Genomic DNA, 18,701 nt, shown 5'->3' on the forward strand with positions numbered 1-18,701 from the left:
AAACAATGGTTTTGATATGAACAAGATGAGTAACAAAGATCGCATCTGGAAGCACTGACATATAAATGTAGGAGACGAAAGCTACCAAACAGAGGCCATGCCTAGTTTAGCTAAAATGTGTCATAGTTTGTTAGAAGAGAGAGTGTGTGTAGCTAGTTAGCGAAGTATGGCGGGCCTGGCTTCTCCCAGCTTTTAAAATCAATGCTCTCATGGAATGGAGTGGAGTGGAGTGGAGAGCTTTATTTTAGGTCGTAGGAGGAGGAGGAGCTAGGAGAGAGCGCTAGAGAAAAGGCGAATCATCGATGGAAGCCTTGAGCAAGAATGGTGGCCGGATGAATGAAGGAGCGCAGCAGCGCGGCGGCATTGACATGTTAGGAATCCCGCGGCCGCAGCTCCCGCGCGACGCCAGGGGATCGCTGGAGGTGTTCCAGCCGCAGCAGCAAAGATCGGGCGAGAGGGATGCTGGCATCGCCATCGGCGTGGCGGATTCTCGAAATTTCGGCCGAAGCGGTCGCTATGGCGCCCAAGAACAGCAGGTTTTCGGCGGGAGGTCTGTGGAGAGCACGCTGGATTTGGCGACGACGAATGCCGGGTGGAGGAGATCGCCGTCTGGCTCGGGTTCCAAGAGTCCAGTTTGCGGCCATTTCCAAGGGGATTTTTCCTCCATCGCCAAGCCGCAGAACGATCGCGCTGCCGCCGAGCGTGCGGCGGAATGGGGGCTGGTTCTCAAGGCCGATGTTGGCTCGGGCAAGATCCAAGGCGTGGGGGTCCGGAATAACTCCGGGGACTCCAAGACTAGCGGGAGAAACTCTGGGAGGAGGACTTCGGAGGAGTCTTCCTCGGATGCTGGCAGCGAGGCCGCGCTTGGGGGTCGGCCTCACATTCCGAGAGTCTCGGAAGATTTGAAGGACGCGCTCTCATCGTTCCAGCAGACGTTCGTAGTGTGCGATGCGACCGACCCGGAGCTTCCAATTCTCTATGCGAGCGCTGGTTTTTTCAGCATGACGGGATACACTGCCAAGGAAGTGATCGGCCGAAACTGGTGTGGAAGTGCTACTTGTTGGTTTGATCTCACGGTTTATTTTTGTTTTCCAGTCGATTCTTGCAAGGTACCGAGACGGATCCAGTGGATGTTTCCAAAATCCGAGTGGCTTTGGAGCAAGGGAAGAGCTTCTGTGGACGGCTGCTAAACTACAAGAAGAATGGAACGCCATTTTGGAATCTCTTGACAATAGCTCCAATCAAAGACGAAGATGGCAAGGTTCTTAAGTACATCGGGTCAGTTTTCCTCTATTTTCCAATTCACGCCATACTCAGATTGAGTTTCACATGTAGGATGCTGGTTGAGGTGAGCCAGTTTACAGAGGGATCTAAAGACAAAGCTGTTCGTCCGAATGGAATGCCAGAGTCTCTGATCAAGTACGATGGTGAGTTATCTTATATGTTCCAGCTTCATAAATATGGTTTTGTTTAAAAAGATTTTTGCTGTCGCTGTTGATGTTCAAAAGCTCGACAGAAAGACAGCGTCGTGAGCTCGGTGTCTGAGCTCGTGGAGGTTTTCTCGACGTCGAAGCGAGACCAGTCCAACGACCACGACCGACGAGCTAGTGCTGGCAAGCTTACAGATGTTCCTGAGGCTAGTCCCGTGAAGGCGAGCAAGAGAACTCGCAGGTCATCCAGCTTACTGTCCTTTTTGAGGTAAATTTCGTTTTTATTTTCCTGCCAGAGATACCGACTGAGTAGATGATGCCAGGCGACATGCGAAGGATTCCGCTGAGATCGATCAATTGACGCTGAAGACTGCCGACAATGTCGACGACTTTCCTGAGGACTTTCAGAGAAAGAAGGAAATTCGAAGAGGCATCGACCTGGCAACCACATTGGAGCGTATCGAAAAGAACTTTGTCATCACTGATCCCCGTCTCCCCGACAATCCAATCGTAAGGTCTCAGCCTGTTTTGCGCCGATTCAAATGCAATATTATTACAACCGCAGATTTTTGCATCCGATTCCTTTTTGGAGCTAACGGAGTACAGCCGAGAGGAAATTCTGGGAAAAAACTGCAGGTCAGGATCAATACTTGACAAGAGTGGTAAAATTTTGATTGAAAAATTACAGATTCTTACAAGGACCCGATACGAATCAGGAGACGGTGACTAGAATTCGGTATGCCATTCGGGATCAGAAAAGCATCACTGTTCAACTTCTAAACTACACCAAACGGGGTATGCACTATCTGTTCGTGAACTCTCCTCCTAATGTTCTTGTCAATTTAATAGGGAAGCCTTTCTGGAATTTGTTTCACTTGCAACCCATGAGAGACAACAAGGTGCCCTTGTTTCTGCTGCAAACCATCTAGATACGCTAATCTTGTATATGCATGCAGGGAGAGTTGCAGTACTTTATAGGAGTTCAGCTGGATGGAAGCCAGCATTTTGACAAAGTTCGCAAGGGGCTTCCTGACAAGGTCGAGCACGAGGGCGTTCAAGTGGTAAGTGCCATATCACAAGCAGGATATTTTGTTCAGCGATCTTATGCTGCTGGTTTAGATCCAATCTGCAGCTGGCAACGTGGATACTGCAGTTCGTGAACTCCCAGATGCAAATCAGGTAAAGCTAGATAGAAGAATGATCACCAAGCTCTCATGTTCTGCTTAACGCTGTGTGTAGAATGTCTTTGAGATTTGGAGGAATTACTCAAAAAAAGTGTGTCCCAAGCCTCACAAGGTTCACAGTACTTCCTGGGCAGCCATAAACAAGGTGGAAGCTGTTCAATGAAACACTGGCATTAATTTGCTTTTGACAGGTTGTAAAAAAAGATGGACTCTTGAACTTACAGCATTTTCGGCCAGTCAAAGCTCTTGGTTCTGGTGATACCGGAGGGTGAGTACTGTTTTAAACTGAATGTGCCAGCTTAATTTCTGTTTGGGGTTTGTAGTGTTCATTTAGTGGAGCTACGAGAAACCGGCCAATTTTTTGCTATGAAAGCAATGGAGAAGTCGAGTATGCTCAATCGAAACAAGGTAAATTAACTATCGACAGAATATATCAACTCCTGCCGTGAAATAGGTTCATAGAACACTCATGGAACGAGACATTTTGGATATGATGGATCACCCTTTTCTTCCAACTCTCTATGGATCGTTTGAGGTACACTTTAGATTTTAACATGATCAAATAGTAAAATAATTCTGAAGTGTAGACTGAGGCACATGTATGCTTGATCACGGATTTCTGTCCAGGAGGCGAACTCTTTCTTCTTCTAGACAGGCAACCGTCAAAAACATTCAACGAGCCTACTGTTTGGTAACGTTCTTTTGTTACTTTCGCATCTATTTGGAATTGTTTGGAGCTAACACGCAACTTTGGCTTCAAGTTTCTATGCAGCTGAAGTGGTTGTTGCTCTTGAGTATCTTCATTGCAGAGGTAACTTAGTTCTGTGCAGCTGACAAAAACATTCAATCTCATGGCCAGGTGTTGTTTACCGAGACCTTAAACCAGAGAACATACTTGTTCAAAGAAATGGCCATCTTTTGCTCACCGATTTCGATCTCTCATTTGTGAGCAACCCGAGAGCTCAGGTGACTTCTACCAAATTAAGTTCTGAACTAAACTTGGATTCTAGTGTCAGGTTATAAGACCACCCCCGCCTGCCTCTGAACGACGGAAGAGAAAGAAAGAAGCACCAGTTCCCCCTACGTTTGTCGTGGAGCCTGTTGCAAGATCAAATTCTTTCGTTGGCACGGAGGAATACATTGCTCCTGTAAGCAGATTTTTTAAAGATGAGAAGTTTGTCATTTTTCTTTCTTTCTGTTTTGCAGGAAGTGATAAATGGTTCGGGCCACAGCAGTGCCGTGGATTGGTGGGCTCTTGGTAAGCCGACTGTCTCGCATAAAGCTCAAGCTTAACTTCTCCTCAGGAATTCTCTTGTATGAGATGCTCGTTGGATGGACTCCGTTCCGGGGTAAAAACAGACAGAAAACTTTTCACAACATTCTCCACAAAGAATTAAAATTTCCTAGCACTGTCCAGGTGGTAATTTTCTTATCCTTTTATTTAGATATTCTGATGGCATTGATGTCAACCAGGTCAGTCCTTCAGCAAAAGAACTAATCCATAGACTGCTGCAAAAGGACCCTTCGCAAAGGCTGGGCTCTTCAATGGGAGCGAACGAGATCAAACATCATCCTTTCTTCACTGGGGTGCGCTGGCCCCTTATTCGTTGCAAGGTAGCTAGTTCGGATTAAAGACTTTTCCTTACCCGGTTTACTGCAGAGCTGTCCGCGACTAGATGCTCCACTTACACTGACCGACGACTTTGTCAAAGGAACGTCTACGACAGACGCATTTGCTGTGTTTTAGATCATAACTTGTCGGTATGTCCTCTAACGAAAACGTCTGTGCATTAGATGCCACCTGCACGGAGAAGTTGTATGATAACAGTAGAGAGCCAATACGGTAATCCGCAATCGTTCTTCTCATTCTCCAGTTAAAAATTGAGGCCAAGTGGCAGGCACCATAGTGGGTTTGTCATGATGCGGTGTTGGTAGTGCTCGATGTCACATTTCCTAAAGCCAGGTTTGTGCTGTTCATCATATCGTTCTTCCTATAAGTGTGTCTAACTCGGTGCAACATTCAGAGGTAACGATGCTTCTTGCACGAGGCTTGTGCGTTTTAACAATCGCTCTTGTAGTTCTATGCGACGAGGGCCCTGCATTGAATTATTCTTACTATGCTAAGACATGTCCCCGGGCTGAATCCATTGTCAGCTCCAGCATCAGAACGTTTTTAAGGCGGGACAGGAGTGAAGTCGCCGGGCTGCTGCGAATATTTTTCCACGACTGCTTCGTTCAGGCAAGTTATTCGTTTGGTTTTCAAGTTGATTCAGGTAAATGCAAAAATCTTGCAGGGATGTGACGCGTCTGTTCTTCTCATGGGCCTCAACGGCAAAGAGTCCGAGCAGCAGGCAGTTCCAAATCTAACTCTACGCCCAAAATCCTTGCAAGCGATCACCGACATCAAGGCACGTCTAGAAAAGGCTTGCCCCGGGACTGTCTCGTGCGCAGATATAATCGCATTAGCCACCCGAGACGCTGTCAACGAGGTAAGCTTTCCAACGTCCTTGTTTATGCTCTTGGCTTGTAATTTCCTCTACTTAGGCTGGCGGCCCCTGGTTCCCTCTCCCCACCGGTCGCAAAGACAGCAAAAGCTTTGCAAGTGTGCAGGAGACCCTCAACAACTTGCCTCCACCGTCTTTCAACGCCTCTGAGCTGCTGGAGAGCTTCCAAAGCAAGGGGTTGAACGCTACTGATCTCGTCGCTCTGTCAGGTAAGTTTGCTCGAGAGTTTAAAAGAGCCGCTCTAATGCATTGAATCTAAACAGGTGCTCACACGGTCGGCAAAGCCCACTGCCCGACGTTCTCCGGCCGCTTGCGTCCATCGCTGGACCCCGACTTGGACATAAATTTCGCCCAAAAGCTGGCGGCGACTTGCCGGGAAGGCGACGACGACTTCGCGACCTCAAACTCCACGGATCTCGACAGCTCCACTCCAAACCGATTCGACAACGCGTACTACAGGAACCTGTTGGGGAAGAAGGGGCTTCTCACCTCGGACCAGCAGCTGTTCGTGGACAATCGCACGAGCAGCCTGGTGGAAGCGTTCGCGCGCAGCCAGCGCTCCTTCTTCTCGCAGTTTGCGGCGTCGTTCGTCAAGCTCAGCAAGATCCAAGTGCTCACTGGGAGCGAGGGGGAGGTCCGGATCAATTGCTCCGTTGCCAATCCATCGCGAATGCTCTACGATGCTTGAAATCTACATTAAATTTTTGGTGGTGTATAGTTTTGGTGTATTTGTCAATGTATGTTTTTGATTGACAGTGATTTTGTTTAAAGGTACTTTGATATATGGTGCGAAGAATGAGAATGGAAAAAAAAAAGAGAGGGGATTTTTCATTCATTGATTCATATTATAAGCTTTTTTACTTTTAGTGGAGAGAGGTGGTGAAGGAAACAGTCTCCAGAGGGCTTCCGCAGTGGTACTGCCGGATGATATCGGCCAAAGAGAGAACAAGGCGGCTGTCCATGGGCTTCACCAAGGGATTTCTTTGCGGGACGAGCACGAAATCATACGTGTGGTTCCTCGCGCTCGAAGGACTCGGGTATGGGATGTTGTGGCTGGTGTTGGAAGGAGCAACGTAAGGCTCGAGAATGCTGGCCGTCACAGCTCCTGGTCAAGCAGCAGATTCAACATGGATCATGGAAGAACGTTCAAGAACTTACCAGAGGTGCCGGCTGGAATGTTCGCAATCCAATAGTTGATGTAAGGATAGACCTTGGAGGGAGCTACCAGTGCTCGTTGGTCCGCCATCACCACCGAAAAGAGACGAGCGGTGCCATTCCCGCGGAAGCCTTGGATATCAATTGTGGGAGGTGAGTCAGTGCTGCTCAAGGGGATAAAATTGCCATTCGCCACAGTGGTAGAGCCATACTGGACGAGAAGACCCACGGCGACGTCCGCAAACAAACAGCACACAAGAGCAAAAGACACTACTGGAGATGAGAAAGATGCCATTGGAATTTGATGTACAAGGATGGATCGTCCATGGTTTTTATACAATGCCATAATCTAAATTCGTGCCAGGTCTCTAATAAAGGTTATAATCTAAAATATCATTTCGATTTTGTAATTCCAGCGGCTCCCATTCTTTTAGATTAATTTTGAGTCAATGTCAAAACATCTTTTAATTACTCTGATTGTAAGTATATTGTAAGCACTTTCACTCTAGATCTTCATGACTTATAACAAGCTATTTTATTGATGTTTCAGGCAAGTGTCTAGAGTGAATCTCCCCAAGTTTCCTGCAAGCTCTCTGTGCCCTGAGCGTTCTCAAGTAGCTCCACCAAAATCTCTTCGTCCTCTCGAACTCCCAATCTTTGGCACCTTTCCCACTCCCAAATCCCCTCCACAGCATCCCAAAAACTTTGCATGCCTTTGATTCCTCCTACACTTCGGGCCCGATCCAGCTGAAACTTCAAAGCTGGTTCATCCCTTCGTCTGTGAGATCCTTGCAAACGTTCCATGGCTTGACTTGCAAGTTATATCCTTCCACGTCAATGGTTCTTACATTTGTTAGTTCCAAAAACCGCCACCTCACACTTTCCATCACCTTTCCTGTGAACCCTAAACTTTCATGCACAAAAAAAGCGATTATTTCATTATTTTACCACATACATTATTTACCATATATACAACATCGTTCTATGCTTCTAGAGCTGGTACGTCAAACAGGACGTGCATGGCCATGGCGGAGCTCAAGGTGAGCATCACCAGTATTCTTCCAGCCACGTCTTTGCAGGCTTCGCTAACCCATGCCCAGAATCTGGCAAGTCGCCCAGGTTTGCGCGTGATGCCGCCGCTCGGGTTCTCTCGTCCGCCATGGTCCTCCACCACCTCCGCCAAGTTGTAGCTCCTGGCGTCTCTCTCGCGCCTCGTGAGGCCCCGGAGCTGGAGGTTTCCCCGGAGATATGGCGAGAGGACTCCCAGGAACACGTCGAAGAAGGAATGGATCGCCTCCGACGTTACCGTCCCGGCGACGTCGATCAGGAGCTTCCTGTTGCTGGGAACCGCCAGCGTCCTGGAGATCCCGTCCACCCAGTTTGGCAGCACGTTGATCCTGGAGCTCCCGCGACTGCTCGTCACGAGTATCATGTTGGCCTGGCCTTCCAGTTCCTCCAAGGAGCTCGGAGCTGCTGTCTTGCAAGTTTTCTCGGAGGCTGCCAGGGAATCGCTCTCGCTAGCCGCTCCAAGGCCGTCATTGAAACAATCCACTGTCTTGACAAGCTCCTTCACGACCTCTTTCTTGAGATGCTCTTGGGCGCCGGCTTCTCCTGTGGGAGGACTGGAGCTCAAAACTTCGTGCGAGGTTCTCACGAAGGTCTCCACTGCGCTGCTGCAAACTGAGCTAAAGAGATCCTTCACAGCAGCCTGGTGGCTCGGCTTAGTCACCCCAGCCACCACCTCTTCGTAAAAGTTCACGTCCTTGGTCTTCTCCAGGAAAACCGTCACGGCCGTGCCAACAAAAGCCTCGATGCAAGCCGCGACGAAGGACCTTCCTCGGTTGCTGGAGCACAGGTCGAGCAAAGTATCCGACGCCTCAAATGGAAATGGCTGTTCTAATCCCTGTTCCGGAGGACAAACATCTGGAGCCAATCCTCTCGAGTCCCAGTTCGATCGGTTGTGCTGAATCTGTAAGCCTTCCAGTATAGAGAGAATCGTGTTTCTAGCCACTGAGCCGAGAACCGCCGAAGCAAATCCCTTGCCAGGATCGCTGAAGATTTTGTGGAGTACCCTCTCGGGGAGCCGATCTTCTTGCTTGAGACTGGAACACTCCATGCTGCTATCGCATTCCTCACCACCATTCTGGAACTTTGCATTTCCATCCCTGGACCGGCTACCTTTCTCGTGGCTTTGTCGTCCATTCCTTCTTCTAGAAACAGAGAATTCATCGCTACCGGCATCCGCTACGCTTCTAACCAGCCCCCTTGAAACGCAGGAAGAAAAGGCCGTGAGAGCGTCCTGGAATTCTCTACAATTGGCGATCTTGAGGCCCTGTTTGAGGCTCCGGGGGACCTCGTCGTCGTCCGAGAGGAGGAAATTTCTAAGATCGCCAGCCAAGAGCGAGGTGGAGTCGATTCCCATGGCAAACACCTCGATCATTTGCACAAAACTGTCGATCAGCGATGCCACTCTCCTCCTCTTGCGCGTGACGAAGGACGATTTGTATACCTTGTAGGACGCGTAGCCGCCGACCCCAGCGGCGGCAGCGAGAAGGAGGATTCTCTTGCGGCGCCTGGCGGACAGCACCATTTCCATGGCTCCGCGAAACCCTAGCGCTCCGCCCTAGCTGTAGAAAAGAAAAAGTTTTAAAAGGCTCTCAAGGGGGAAAGGAATATCCTGTTCTAGAGGGAAAAGAGTGGCGCCATGTTGAGAAGAGGCGCTGCTAGGTTTCGATCGGGAGCGCCGGCGATCGCTGCCCGAGCGCTCCTTTCTCAGCGATTCAGCGGCGCTTCCTTCTGTAGCTCCAGTGCTGCGATCGATCAAGGGGTTAGAAGAGATTTTGGTGTCTAGGTCGTGAATCGCCTTGATTTCTCTGTTTTTTTGTCAGGCTGGAAGCTCCCAATCAAGCAGCGAGCCCTATGATGTGGTGATCGTCGGCGGGGGAATGGTCGGAGCGGCTGTGGCTTGTGGCCTAGGTGAGGTCTTTTTTCTTCACCCCTGGATTTACTTTGCGTGGAAATTTCTATCAGTGAGCTCTCCACTGACGAGATCACTTAAGATCGCTGTGATCGATGGAAGTCCTATATCTTTTGATAAGGTGAAGAAGAGCGATATCCCAGACCCTCGCGTCAGCTCCATCACTCCCGCGACTGTCTCTTTTTGCAAAGGTTAGTTTTTTTCTTCGCTACATGTCTTGGAATAACTTTGCTTTTTAGATATCGGTACATGGGATGATTTGAAGTCGAAGGTGGCTCCATTCGACTCAATGCAGGTATTTCTCTTTATCCTGCCTTTGAATTTTCGTTTCGTTTTGTGTTGAATTCCTTGCTTTCTCAGGTCTGGGATTATGCTGGCCTGGGTTATACACGCTACAACGCAGCTGACGTTGATGAGCCTGTTCTCGGGTATGCCATTTTCTTTTCGTTGTCGTTTGAAGTGAAACTTTAACCCTTCGGTATTCATGCGCAACAGATATGTTGTGGAAAATGGCATTCTCGTTTCCTCTCTTCGTGCGCGATTACAGGTTTCTTTAACGTAAAGCTCCATCACTCATCGACAGTGTTTCTTTCTCTTTTGTTTTCATCAGGGTTCAGACGTTGATCTGTTATGTCCAACGCAAGTTGATTCTGTGATCTTTCCACATCGAGTAGGCGGTTTGCCGGAAGAAGAGGGATCCAACTGGGCTCATGTAAGTCTCAAAGATGGCCGTTCCATAGCAACGCGGCTTGTGGTAAGTACTTTGGTTCAGGAAAAAGAAAGACACGATCTCGACTTTTTCTTTTCAGGTTGGAGCTGATGGTGGGAAGTCCAAGGTTCGGAAAATGGCTGGCATCAGTACGACTGGGTGGGATTACATGCAAGAGGGCCTGATTTGTACAGTTCGAGTTGATGAGCACCATTCCACGGCATGGCAACGATTTCTACCGACGGGTCCGCTGGCCTTACTTCCAATGAACGACGATTTCAGCAACATAGTTTGGTCTACAACTCCCAAGAAAGCAAAGGAGCTGAAGAGCCTACCCAGCGAAGACTTCGTGAACGCTGTCAACAATGCTCTGACCAAGGACTTCTCTCCGCCACCCAAGTCGGGATTCGCAGAGGTTTTGACGAACAGGTTCCTGTCGCCGTATTTTGGAAACTTAGCGCCGTCAGCCACAGAAGAGTTCCAGTTCCCGGTGAAGGTGAAATCAGTGGAGACGGACAGGCTTTCGTTCCCGCTCTCGCTCTCTCACGCTCGAAGCTACGCTGCTCCCCGTGTGGTTCTCGTCGGTGATGCGGCGCACACCGTCCATCCTCTTGCTGGACAGGGCGTCAACCTTGGCTTTGGAGACGCTGCTGCTCTTATCAAAGTCTTGGAAAAGGGAGTGAGATGTGGTCTTGACGTGGGAGAGGTAAGCACACCTCCTTCAAAGCTCTTGCCTGTTTTACAACTCACCCTTTTGTTCCAGATCTCGCTTCTCAACGAGTACGAGAACACTCGCAAGTTTGCCAATCTTCCCATGATGGCCGTGCTCGACGGCTTCCAGCGGATTTTCTCCACCGACTCGGGGCCCGTGAACGCTCTTCGAGCTGCGGGATTTAACTTGGTGCAATCCTTTGGTCCCTTGAAGAAGCTCGTCATCTCGTCGGCTATGAGCAACGGCTTTAGTGGGCTTCCCGGGCTTCTTCGCATCTAGTAAACTTCCCAATCCCAAGGACGCTCCTTTTTTTTCGTATTTGGCGGCATATTCACTGAATCTCCTTTCTCTTTTTTCTTTTTCTGATCTTCACTAGGTCTCGTAAGCTGATGGCTCTATTCGATGGGAGGGCGACTGCGGTGGAGGTGATGGATGGGATCCGCCTGGATTCCAAGGTCGCCATCGTCACAGGTAGATCCTTTCGATCGTTTTTTTCCGCTGCTACTCGAAGCTCTACAATTTTTCTAGGTGCCAATGGAGGTATTGGATTTGAGACCGTGAGAGCTCTCGCGATCAAAGGCGCCCATGTCATTCTCGCTTGCCGGAATCTAAAGTCCGCGGAGGCTGCAAAAGCTTCCATTTTGAGAGAGGAGCCGGACGTCCAGCTCACTGTTCTTCGCCTGGATCTCAGCTCTCTTGCCTCGGTTCGTGAGTTTGTGGAGGAGTTTAAGTCTCTCAAGCTTCCTTTGCATATCCTGATGTAAGTTTCTTCTCACTTTTTTGTTTTCATAGCTTTTCTATCAGCCCATCTCATGACGCTGTGGATGATTTCATGAAGCAACAATGCAGGTCTAGCGTCCAGCGAGTTCATGCTCACGGTGGATAACTTGGAAATCACATTTGCGACAAACCATGTTGGTAAGCTCAAGGTCCACTCTTTCGCGATTTTGCGATGGTGATTTTTTTGGTTTCCAGGACACTTTCTTCTCACGAACTTGCTCCTCGACTTGATGATCAGTACTGCCTTGGAGAGCAACTGTGAGGGGCGGATCGTGATAGTCGCGTCGAGACAACACGAGAGTGCCAGAGGCATCAATTTTGACAGCCTTCACAAGAAAAGCTGGCTGCAGTCCTTGCCGCTCGTAAAAAGGCAATCCAGTCATGTAAGATTCTTTTGGCAGCAAATTCTAACACTTTGCGTCTGGCAGCTACCACGGGTTGTGCTCGGTGTACGCTCAATCCAAGCTCGCCAACGTTTTACACGCGAAGGAGCTCGCACGTCTTCTTAAGGTTTTCTCTACACTAGTCACTTCCTCGTTTCTGGCATAACTCTACGGTGGTGTAGGAACGGGGAGCGAATGTAACAGTGAACTCTTTGCATCCCGGAGTGATTCACACAAACATTGTTCGCAACTTCTTCAAGCCCGCCGAGTGTAAGATCCAGGAGTTTGTTTCGATCTTTTTCTAACTCTCTCTCTTCGTACAGATATGTATAACGCGTTCCCTGGAATGTTTAAAACCATGGAACAGGTACTTCGATCGATTCATTTTTTTCTTTCGCGACCATTCTTTGTTGTTCTTCTTTTGTGATTTCCCAGGGAGCAGCGACTACTTGTTATGTGGCGGCTCATCCAGATTTAAATGGCGTCTCCGGGAAATACTTCGTGGATTGCAAAGAAGCTCCTTGTAGCCAATATGCCAACGATCCAGAACTCGCGAAACATCTCTGGAAGTACAGCGAGGAACTCGTGAGATCCTAGCCGTCGCGCACGAGCATGCGTGTCACCATCTTGAGCTGCCATCTGGCAAGCTCATCCACCGCGTCAGCCCTAACTGTTACCACGTGGCCCCGAGCTCCACGTGCTATTTTTTGGATAAGGGCGCCAGGATAAAGTAAGGGGGATATTCCCAGCGCTCTATTTTAACTGTGCTAGGTCGGAAAGGAAAATTCTTTGTTCCAGGCAGGGAATCTGGGCTGTGTAGGAGATTCTTTCCCGTAAATTATTGATTCTAGGGTTCTAGGGCGTAGCGAGCGACCGAGCGAGTGATCGAGGTACCGGAGGCGCGATCGATCGATCGATCGGTTCTTTGAGAGCGATTTAGGTCAGCACCGGAATGCCAGAGGAGCTGAGGATCGCGCCGCCGGCGTGGAGCGCAGCTGACATCAAGCTGTTTGAGTCGGCGCTATCGGTGTCCGCTCACAAATTTGGATCGGGGGAGCCGAATTGGGAGAAATTCCATCTACCGGGCAAGCAGGGCTGGGAGCTCAAGCAGCAGTATGATATGCTCGTCAAGGACGTGGCGGCGATCGAGGCCGGCCTTGTGGCGCCTCCGAATTACATCGAAGCTCCTCCGCAGGGCTCCCCGGATCGCAGCGGCAGCCCCGGCAGGAAAATCCCTGCTTCCATCGTACACAGGACGAGCGATCACCCCCCGCAAGAGCGAAGGAAAGGAATCCCGTGGAGCGAGGACGAGCACAAGTAAGTTGATTGGAGCTGCGGTTTCGATCGATCGATCATCGTGCTTACATTTTTCCACTTGTGTGATCTATAGGCTGTTCTTGATCGGCCTGGAGAAGTATGGCAAGGGAGACTGGCGAAGTATCTCCAGGAAAGTAGTGATCACAAGAACACCCACGCAGGTGGCGAGCCACGCGCAAAAGTATTTCAATCGCCTAGCGTCCAAGAACAAGGACAAGAGGAGGAACAGCATTCACGACATTACGTCCGTGTCGCCTCCGCCGTTGATTTCGCCCCACCACCGTCCGATGCACCACTGATTTTTTTTGTTTTTTTTCTTATTTTGTCCTGTAGACCTTGCGTCTATACTGTACATTGTATGAAGGAATTTTTGGAGTTTTCTCAAAACTGTATTATTCGCTTTTGTTCTTCTTTTGGCTGTTTAAATTTTATATATATATATATATATATATATATTTATATTTTTATATATATATATGTATATATACATGTATGTATATATATATATATGTATGTATGTATGCATGTATGCATGTATATATATAAACTTTGCATTATTGTTTATAACTTTAGTAACCTTTAACGAGTGATACAAGCACAACACGGGGCGGTTCACCGGGCAACCGGCAATGCATCACCGACAAATTGTCAACAATTACAATGTCACCTTTTTGCCAGTCCACGACGACTTGTTCCTCTTGCAGCACCGCAGCTATCTTGTCAAGTTCTTCCACCGGGATGGGCGATCCGTCTCCGAACGCAACTCCGCGAGTGACAGGCTCGTCTTTGACAAGGCAAATGCTGTTGAACCAAGCCATGGAGCCTTTGATCGGGTGCTTGATTGTCGCGGAGAAAGGCCCTCGATAAGCAACCGGCTCGTCATGATCGGATCCATCGGCTTTCCATTCCAGTCGAGCTCCAATCGCTTCAGCTCTATCAAAAGAATCGAAAAGTTACACACTAGCTCCTTCTCGGTATACCTCTTTTGCGCAATGGCTTTGTCCGTGGTCTGGAACGCTTCCTCCCACTTTTTTGGAAGTCCGGTGCGGTAGCAAACTCGCTTCTCCTGCAAGAGATTGAAGATCTCGGGCATCTCTTTTGCGAGTCTCTGGTACGCGAGCTCGCCGTTGACGAGAGCTGTTCCTCCCCCTCTCGGCGATGGCTGCTCGCAAAAGAACATGACCACGTCCGGATAGACAGAGAGCTGTTCATGGAGAAACTCGATCAAAATCAAGGATTTCTTACACTCAGATCTTTGAGGAGCCAAGTAACTTACATAGGCCATCTCGTTGTGGAAGGAGATTCGCTTGTCCACGGGGTCTTCGTTGGCCGTGAACACGGGGCCCAGGATGTGCTTCCTTGCGCCCCCGCCGTGCTTGTAGTCCATGCTGGTGTAGCCCAGCGCCTCCACGACGCTCGCAAAATCCTGGGCATTTGCCAGCTTCCATCCCCGGAGGAGAAGTGCGCCGTGCTCCACCACTTTTCCCCGGATCGAAGCCCTCTTTTGGCGAATCAGATGCAAGAGGCTGTGCAGGGAATCGTCGCTGCCATTGTCTGGGACGAGAAGCGCTGGGAATTCATTCATTAGAGAGCCCTTGAGGAGTGGATCAAATTTCATTTGACCTTTATAGTCTACAGTTGACTTCAGATTGACTTGGACTTGGACAACGTGTAATTTTTCACAAAGAAAAGTCGAAGAGGTACTCCACATTTCGCGAAGCTTTTTTTTGGGGCCCAAAACATGTGGTCTACGTAAAATATTATGGAGGTTTAACGCACCACTTTTTAGGGAAGATTTCATAAAAGACAAAAGAAACAAAGACGTATTGAACAGTGAGTTATAATCAAGCACACCTCTTTTCTCTTTCACCTTTGACGCGAGCATATATAGTTTGACATCAACACATAGCTTCCAGAGCTTGTGTCCACCACTCCCAGTCCCTCCAATCTTTGCAGCGTTTCGAAACAAGTTTTTCCAATAGCATCGTTCTTCCATTTGCAGCACGCATCCAGCAAACAAATCCACAAAGGTACAACGTTTTCTCTGTCCCCGAGCTCCAGCACCATAGCCAGTGCCTCCTCCAACTTATTCGCCTGCCCAAGCAAATCCACCATCACTCCATAGTGTTTGAGACTTGGTTTCAATCCATACAGCGTCACCATCCTCTCAAAGTAGCTCTTTCCTTCCGTGACGAGACCAGCGTGATTGCAAGCGGAGAGAACACTCAAGAAAGTTATCTCGTTTGGTTCCAGCAGCTCCTGTTCTTCCAAACTCTTTAGTAAATTAAATGCACTGGCGGCATCTCCCTGGCGACTGTATCCATCCAGCATCGAGTTCCAAGTGATCAAGTCCTTCTCCTCGTCCCCAACAAGGGAAAATCTTTCTTCTGCCTCAGCAATGCTTCCACATTTGCCGTAGAAATCGATGATTGAGTTCACCACCATCAAGTTCTTGTGAAGTCCAGCGTTTCGGACCTCGGCCTCGATCTTCCTACCAGTTTCAAGAGCTCCATAGTTTCCACAGGCCTTGAGAACTGCCGTGAAAGTTGTGGCATCAGATGATACTCCGGAAGCTCGCATTCTCGAGTAGAGATCGAGAGCTTTCTCGGCATCACCACCCTCCGCATAGCCTCGGATGATCGAAGTCCATGCCACCACATTTGGATTGGAAATCTTTTCAAAAACTTGGCAAGCCTTCGCCAGGCTTCCACACTTGACGTAAGTATCCACTAAGCTACTCGCTACAAAAACATGTTCTTCCAATCCATATCGCCTCGCATCCAAATGAAACTCTCCAGCTTTCTCCAAACACATATTTTTATCCACGAGAGATTGGTTTACGTACAAGGCAGCACAGGCCTTTAGAGCAGCCAAGATAGTCACTGGATTTGGAGGAATTCCTTCTTCGTCGCGCATTCTATAGTAGAGCTTCAGAGCCATTTCTTCTTGTCCACACTCGGCATAACCCGTGATCATACAGTTCCAGGACACTAGATCTCGCTGTCTCATATTTTCAAACACTTTGCGAGAGTCTTCCATATCCCCACACTTTGCGTATGTTTCTACAAGCCGGCTAGCGACAAAAACATTGCATTCCAGTCCATCCTTCCAAGCTTCACGATGGATTTCTCTCACTTTTGATTGTAGCTTGTCAGTTTCCATCTTATGGCATTCTTTGAGCTTGGAACTTAGCTCGTGATCTTTCTCATGTTCTTTGCTTAAACTCTCAGCTAGACTCACACAAGCCTTGAGCACGGCAAGGTAAGTGATAGCATCTGGTTTCCATCCCTCGTTTCTCATCATCTCAAAGATCTTCAATCCCATTTTGCCCTCTTTACATTCACCATAGCCTGCTATAAGACAATTCCAAGAGACTGTGTCTTTGTCTACCATACAATCAAAAACTTGCTGGGCGCCCAGCATTTCCCCACACTTGGCATAAAAATCTAGCACACAATTCCCCATAACAATGTTAGATTCAATCCCACTCCTCACAACTCTTGCTAGAACAACTTGTTTGCCATGTTGAGCCTTTGCCACCTTATTATTAGCTCCTGCCAGTGCATGTAATACTGCTGCATATGTGATTGTGTCAGCTTGAATCCCCTTGTCAAGCATTCGAGAGAAAAACTCAATCGTTCTACCTGTGTCACCTTTCTGGGCGTACCCTGATATCATCCCTGTCCAAGACACCAAGTCGGGAGTCATTATTTTCTCAAACACACCATTAGCTTCTTCCATGCTTCCACACCTTGCATACATTTCCACCAGCGAGCTCGCTACAAAGGGATGATTTCCATGGCCATGTTTGAGAGCTTGAGAGTGGATCGATCGCCCCTTTCTCAAAACATCTCTAATCTTCTCTTGTTGATTTTCCATTTGATCTTTCCTTGTTACTAGAACATTCACACAAGCTTTGAGAGCAGCAACAAATGTAACATTGTTTGGATAGCATTCACTCGATTGCATCTCGTCAAAGAGATCCAAAGCAAGTTCGCCATGGCCAAGCTCTGCGTACCCCTGGATCATTGCTGTCCATGAAACAACCGTGCGCTGCGTGATCCTGTCAAAAACTCGTCGAGCATCGCCCAAGCTCCCACATTTTGCATACATATCCACCAAAGAGTTTGCCACGAAAATGTGTGTATCATCACCACTGGCTGCTGCTTGGGCATGTAGATCTCGCCCTCGTTTCAAGCTCTGTGCTTTGACAAGCTCCGCACCAACAAGAGTTTTCTTCTCCTTGTCTGCAAGAGCAATGCAAGCACGTAGAGCAGCAAGATAAGTCACGAAATTTGCTGGAATTCTGGCTTCTTCTCTCAGCTGCGAGAAGAGCTCTAAGCCAAGCTCGCCATTTTGATTCTCGGCACAAGCTTTGATGATACAATTCCAAACGACGATTGATCTACGCTCTCGGACACTCTGGAAAACTCTGGTGGCCTCAACCAAGTTTCCACACTTGGAGTACATGTCTATTAACGTGCTCGCAACACGAACGTCAAGGCTTCTCTCACCGAACCTGGCTTCTATGCTGTGGATTTTCTTGCCGGATTCTATGTCTTGTGAAATGCTGCAAGCTTTCAATGCGGCCACCACCACTGCAACACTGGGCCGATCTCCTGTTTCCACAATCCTAATATAAGTTCTGAGTGCAGGTGGAGCACCCCTTGATGGTGGGTTTTGCATTTGGAGTGCTGGATTAATGTGTGAAATACTACTCTACTCGTTCAACAGGTGACTATTGAGGGTATGTGCTGAAAGCATAGAGATCCAAGATGCCGTGCCTTGCTCCAGCTTGCAATGAATACATTTAAGTCACCTTTTTCACTATCTCATTTTGCAGGATGCTGTAACAAGTGTTTTGCATGAGACAAGTTTTTTTCTGGAGCATCATTTGTCCAACTTCCTTTCCTTCAACATAATGCCCTTTCTGGGCATTTGCAGAATCATTCATTCCGAATCGGATCTCTCAAAATTATCCTTCTCCCCTTCACCTTTGTAATGGCATTACAAACCCTGTGCACATTCTTATGGCAGCCTGAGTTGATCAATCCAGGTAATACTGTTCCCTGCTCGGGCACGAAAACACCGCAGTCAGCAAAATTTGGGGCTTGAACGTTGCGCACATACAACGCAAAAATCATGGTTTTGCATTCAGATATTGTTATTCTTATTATAGGTAATTTGAAAGAGCAAATTCCAAGTATTTGTATATTTTAGTGGAGCGAAGTACAGTCTGGAGAGGGCTTCCACAAATGATATCAGCTAAAGAGGCGACAATGCGGCTGTCCATAAAGGATTCCTCTTGCACAAAATCATATATGTGATTCCTTGTGCTGAGTGGATTCGGGTATGGAATGTTTCTGGAAGGAGCAACATAGGGAAAATGCTGCCCTTCACAGCTCCCGCAAAGCAAACCAACGATCAGAATCTATCACATCCAAACTTGCAATCCAAAAATTGAGGTAGGGATAAACTTAATTGATGTTTTGTTGTGGGCATTTTCTCAGGATTATACAAAGCAAAATAGCAAAATTAACACCGCAAAAA

The 18,701-nt window shown here is 48.2% G+C and overlaps 9 protein-coding genes across 11 annotated transcripts; 5 read left to right on the forward strand and 4 right to left on the reverse strand.

Annotated features, from left to right (window-relative positions):
- Positions 1–232: 232 nt before the first annotated feature.
- Positions 233–4,495, forward strand: LOC9634258 (phototropin-1A). 3 transcript variants are annotated; one of them, XM_024670549.1, is made up of 22 exons: positions 233–1,042; positions 1,096–1,278; positions 1,336–1,427; positions 1,509–1,698; positions 1,754–1,940; positions 1,996–2,066; positions 2,119–2,225; positions 2,280–2,329; positions 2,387–2,491; positions 2,550–2,609; positions 2,670–2,759; positions 2,806–2,882; positions 2,938–3,022; positions 3,069–3,149; positions 3,202–3,305; positions 3,376–3,425; positions 3,474–3,580; positions 3,625–3,762; positions 3,821–3,872; positions 3,919–4,031; positions 4,088–4,228; positions 4,275–4,495. In XM_024670549.1, the coding sequence occupies exons 1-22, from the start codon at positions 303–305 to the stop codon at positions 4,359–4,361; spliced, it is 2,910 nt and encodes a 969-aa protein (XP_024526317.1). In that variant the 5' UTR covers positions 233–302; the 3' UTR covers positions 4,362–4,495. The 3 variants fall into 3 exon arrangements, with proteins under 3 accessions (XP_024526317.1, XP_024526318.1, XP_024526319.1); XM_024670550.1 differs by having other exon boundaries at positions 3,631–3,762; XM_024670551.1 differs by lacking the exon at positions 4,275–4,495 and having other exon boundaries at positions 4,093–4,222.
- Positions 4,496–4,619: 124 nt separating this feature from the next.
- Positions 4,620–5,892, forward strand: LOC9634259 (cationic peroxidase SPC4). The gene is made up of 4 exons (XM_024670554.1): positions 4,620–4,853; positions 4,909–5,103; positions 5,159–5,327; positions 5,382–5,892. The coding sequence occupies exons 1-4, from the start codon at positions 4,647–4,649 to the stop codon at positions 5,804–5,806; spliced, it is 996 nt and encodes a 331-aa protein (XP_024526322.1). The 5' UTR covers positions 4,620–4,646; the 3' UTR covers positions 5,807–5,892.
- A 53-nt stretch (positions 5,893–5,945) lies between these two features.
- LOC9634260 lies at positions 5,946–6,394 on the reverse strand. Its single transcript, XM_002965769.2, has 2 exons — positions 6,277–6,394; positions 5,946–6,223 (listed from the first exon to the last, which is right to left on the reverse strand). The coding sequence occupies exons 1-2, from the start codon at positions 6,362–6,364 to the stop codon at positions 5,982–5,984; spliced, it is 330 nt and encodes a 109-aa protein (XP_002965815.2). The 5' UTR covers positions 6,365–6,394; the 3' UTR covers positions 5,946–5,981.
- Positions 6,395–7,188: 794 nt separating this feature from the next.
- Positions 7,189–8,881, reverse strand: LOC9655400 (protein PHLOEM PROTEIN 2-LIKE A10). The gene has a single exon (XM_002965770.2). The coding sequence runs from the start codon at positions 8,867–8,869 to the stop codon at positions 7,256–7,258; it is 1,614 nt and encodes a 537-aa protein (XP_002965816.2). The 5' UTR covers positions 8,870–8,881; the 3' UTR covers positions 7,189–7,255.
- A 67-nt stretch (positions 8,882–8,948) lies between these two features.
- LOC9655401 (ubiquinone biosynthesis monooxygenase COQ6, mitochondrial) lies at positions 8,949–11,028 on the forward strand. Its single transcript, XM_002965440.2, has 9 exons — positions 8,949–9,100; positions 9,162–9,249; positions 9,304–9,441; positions 9,490–9,545; positions 9,611–9,678; positions 9,746–9,797; positions 9,861–10,004; positions 10,060–10,665; positions 10,723–11,028. The coding sequence occupies exons 1-9, from the start codon at positions 8,978–8,980 to the stop codon at positions 10,948–10,950; spliced, it is 1,503 nt and encodes a 500-aa protein (XP_002965486.2). The 5' UTR covers positions 8,949–8,977; the 3' UTR covers positions 10,951–11,028.
- On the forward strand, positions 10,869–12,590 carry LOC9634261 (short-chain dehydrogenase TIC 32, chloroplastic). The gene is made up of 9 exons (XM_024670555.1): positions 10,869–10,949; positions 11,048–11,142; positions 11,200–11,431; positions 11,510–11,589; positions 11,647–11,821; positions 11,880–11,961; positions 12,017–12,104; positions 12,158–12,201; positions 12,270–12,590. Exons 2-9 carry the CDS (start codon positions 11,061–11,063, stop codon positions 12,429–12,431), a joined length of 945 nt encoding a protein of 314 aa, XP_024526323.1. The 5' UTR covers positions 10,869–10,949; positions 11,048–11,060; the 3' UTR covers positions 12,432–12,590.
- Positions 12,591–12,685: 95 nt separating this feature from the next.
- On the forward strand, positions 12,686–13,535 carry LOC9634262 (transcription factor SRM1). The gene is made up of 2 exons (XM_002965442.2): positions 12,686–13,151; positions 13,225–13,535. Exons 1-2 carry the CDS (start codon positions 12,787–12,789, stop codon positions 13,448–13,450), a joined length of 591 nt encoding a protein of 196 aa, XP_002965488.1. The 5' UTR covers positions 12,686–12,786; the 3' UTR covers positions 13,451–13,535.
- Positions 13,536–13,694: 159 nt separating this feature from the next.
- On the reverse strand, positions 13,695–14,862 carry LOC9634263 (clavaminate synthase-like protein At3g21360). Its single transcript, XM_002965771.2, has 3 exons — positions 14,428–14,862; positions 14,132–14,355; positions 13,695–14,084 (listed from the first exon to the last, which is right to left on the reverse strand). Exons 1-3 carry the CDS (start codon positions 14,860–14,862, stop codon positions 13,721–13,723), a joined length of 1,023 nt encoding a protein of 340 aa, XP_002965817.2. The 3' UTR covers positions 13,695–13,720.
- Positions 14,863–15,017: 155 nt separating this feature from the next.
- On the reverse strand, positions 15,018–18,295 carry LOC112344876 (pentatricopeptide repeat-containing protein At4g18520, chloroplastic-like). The gene is made up of 2 exons (XM_024670414.1): positions 18,167–18,295; positions 15,018–17,870 (listed from the first exon to the last, which is right to left on the reverse strand). Exons 1-2 carry the CDS (start codon positions 18,293–18,295, stop codon positions 15,018–15,020), a joined length of 2,982 nt encoding a protein of 993 aa, XP_024526182.1.
- Positions 18,296–18,701: the final 406 nt, after the last annotated feature.

Source organism: Selaginella moellendorffii, unplaced genomic scaffold, assembly GCF_000143415.4.
Source record: "Selaginella moellendorffii unplaced genomic scaffold, v1.0 SELMOscaffold_6, whole genome shotgun sequence".
Taxonomy (NCBI): Eukaryota; Viridiplantae; Streptophyta; class Lycopodiopsida; order Selaginellales; family Selaginellaceae; genus Selaginella; species Selaginella moellendorffii.

Coding starts and splice junctions, on each gene's coding strand:
- LOC9634261 (XM_024670555.1), top strand. CDS start 11,061: ATGGCTCTATTCGATGGGAGGGCGACTGCGGTGGAGGTGATGGATGGG. Junction 11,962..12,016: donor AGCTCGCACGTCTTCTTAAG/GTTTTCTCTACA, acceptor ACGGTGGTGTAG/GAACGGGGAGCGAATGTAAC. Junction 12,202..12,269: donor TGTTTAAAACCATGGAACAG/GTACTTCGATCG, acceptor GTGATTTCCCAG/GGAGCAGCGACTACTTGTTA.
- LOC9634263 (XM_002965771.2), bottom strand. CDS start 14,862: ATGTGGAGTACCTCTTCGACTTTTCTTTGTGAAAAATTACACGTTGTC. Junction 14,356..14,427: donor TCCACAACGAGATGGCCTAT/GTAAGTTACTTG, acceptor CTCCATGAACAG/CTCTCTGTCTATCCGGACGT. Junction 14,085..14,131: donor AAAGCCATTGCGCAAAAGAG/GTATACCGAGAA, acceptor TTCTTTTGATAG/AGCTGAAGCGATTGGAGCTC.
- LOC9655400 (XM_002965770.2), bottom strand. CDS start 8,869: ATGGAAATGGTGCTGTCCGCCAGGCGCCGCAAGAGAATCCTCCTTCTC.
- LOC9634259 (XM_024670554.1), top strand. CDS start 4,647: ATGCTTCTTGCACGAGGCTTGTGCGTTTTAACAATCGCTCTTGTAGTT. Junction 4,854..4,908: donor TCCACGACTGCTTCGTTCAG/GCAAGTTATTCG, acceptor AAAATCTTGCAG/GGATGTGACGCGTCTGTTCT. Junction 5,328..5,381: donor TGATCTCGTCGCTCTGTCAG/GTAAGTTTGCTC, acceptor GAATCTAAACAG/GTGCTCACACGGTCGGCAAA.
- LOC112344876 (XM_024670414.1), bottom strand. CDS start 18,295: ATGATTTTTGCGTTGTATGTGCGCAACGTTCAAGCCCCAAATTTTGCT. Junction 17,871..18,166: donor GCCATAAGAATGTGCACAGG/GTTTGTAATGCC, acceptor TTGAACGAGTAG/AGTAGTATTTCACACATTAA.
- LOC9634262 (XM_002965442.2), top strand. CDS start 12,787: ATGCCAGAGGAGCTGAGGATCGCGCCGCCGGCGTGGAGCGCAGCTGAC. Junction 13,152..13,224: donor TGGAGCGAGGACGAGCACAA/GTAAGTTGATTG, acceptor TGTGATCTATAG/GCTGTTCTTGATCGGCCTGG.
- LOC9634260 (XM_002965769.2), bottom strand. CDS start 6,364: ATGGCGGACCAACGAGCACTGGTAGCTCCCTCCAAGGTCTATCCTTAC. Junction 6,224..6,276: donor CATTCCAGCCGGCACCTCTG/GTAAGTTCTTGA, acceptor CTGCTTGACCAG/GAGCTGTGACGGCCAGCATT.
- LOC9634258 (XM_024670549.1), top strand. CDS start 303: ATGGAAGCCTTGAGCAAGAATGGTGGCCGGATGAATGAAGGAGCGCAG. Junction 1,941..1,995: donor GTCTCCCCGACAATCCAATC/GTAAGGTCTCAG, acceptor TTACAACCGCAG/ATTTTTGCATCCGATTCCTT. Junction 2,330..2,386: donor AACCCATGAGAGACAACAAG/GTGCCCTTGTTT, acceptor ATATGCATGCAG/GGAGAGTTGCAGTACTTTAT.
- LOC9655401 (XM_002965440.2), top strand. CDS start 8,978: ATGTTGAGAAGAGGCGCTGCTAGGTTTCGATCGGGAGCGCCGGCGATC. Junction 9,442..9,489: donor GACTGTCTCTTTTTGCAAAG/GTTAGTTTTTTT, acceptor TTTGCTTTTTAG/ATATCGGTACATGGGATGAT. Junction 9,798..9,860: donor CTCTTCGTGCGCGATTACAG/GTTTCTTTAACG, acceptor TGTTTTCATCAG/GGTTCAGACGTTGATCTGTT.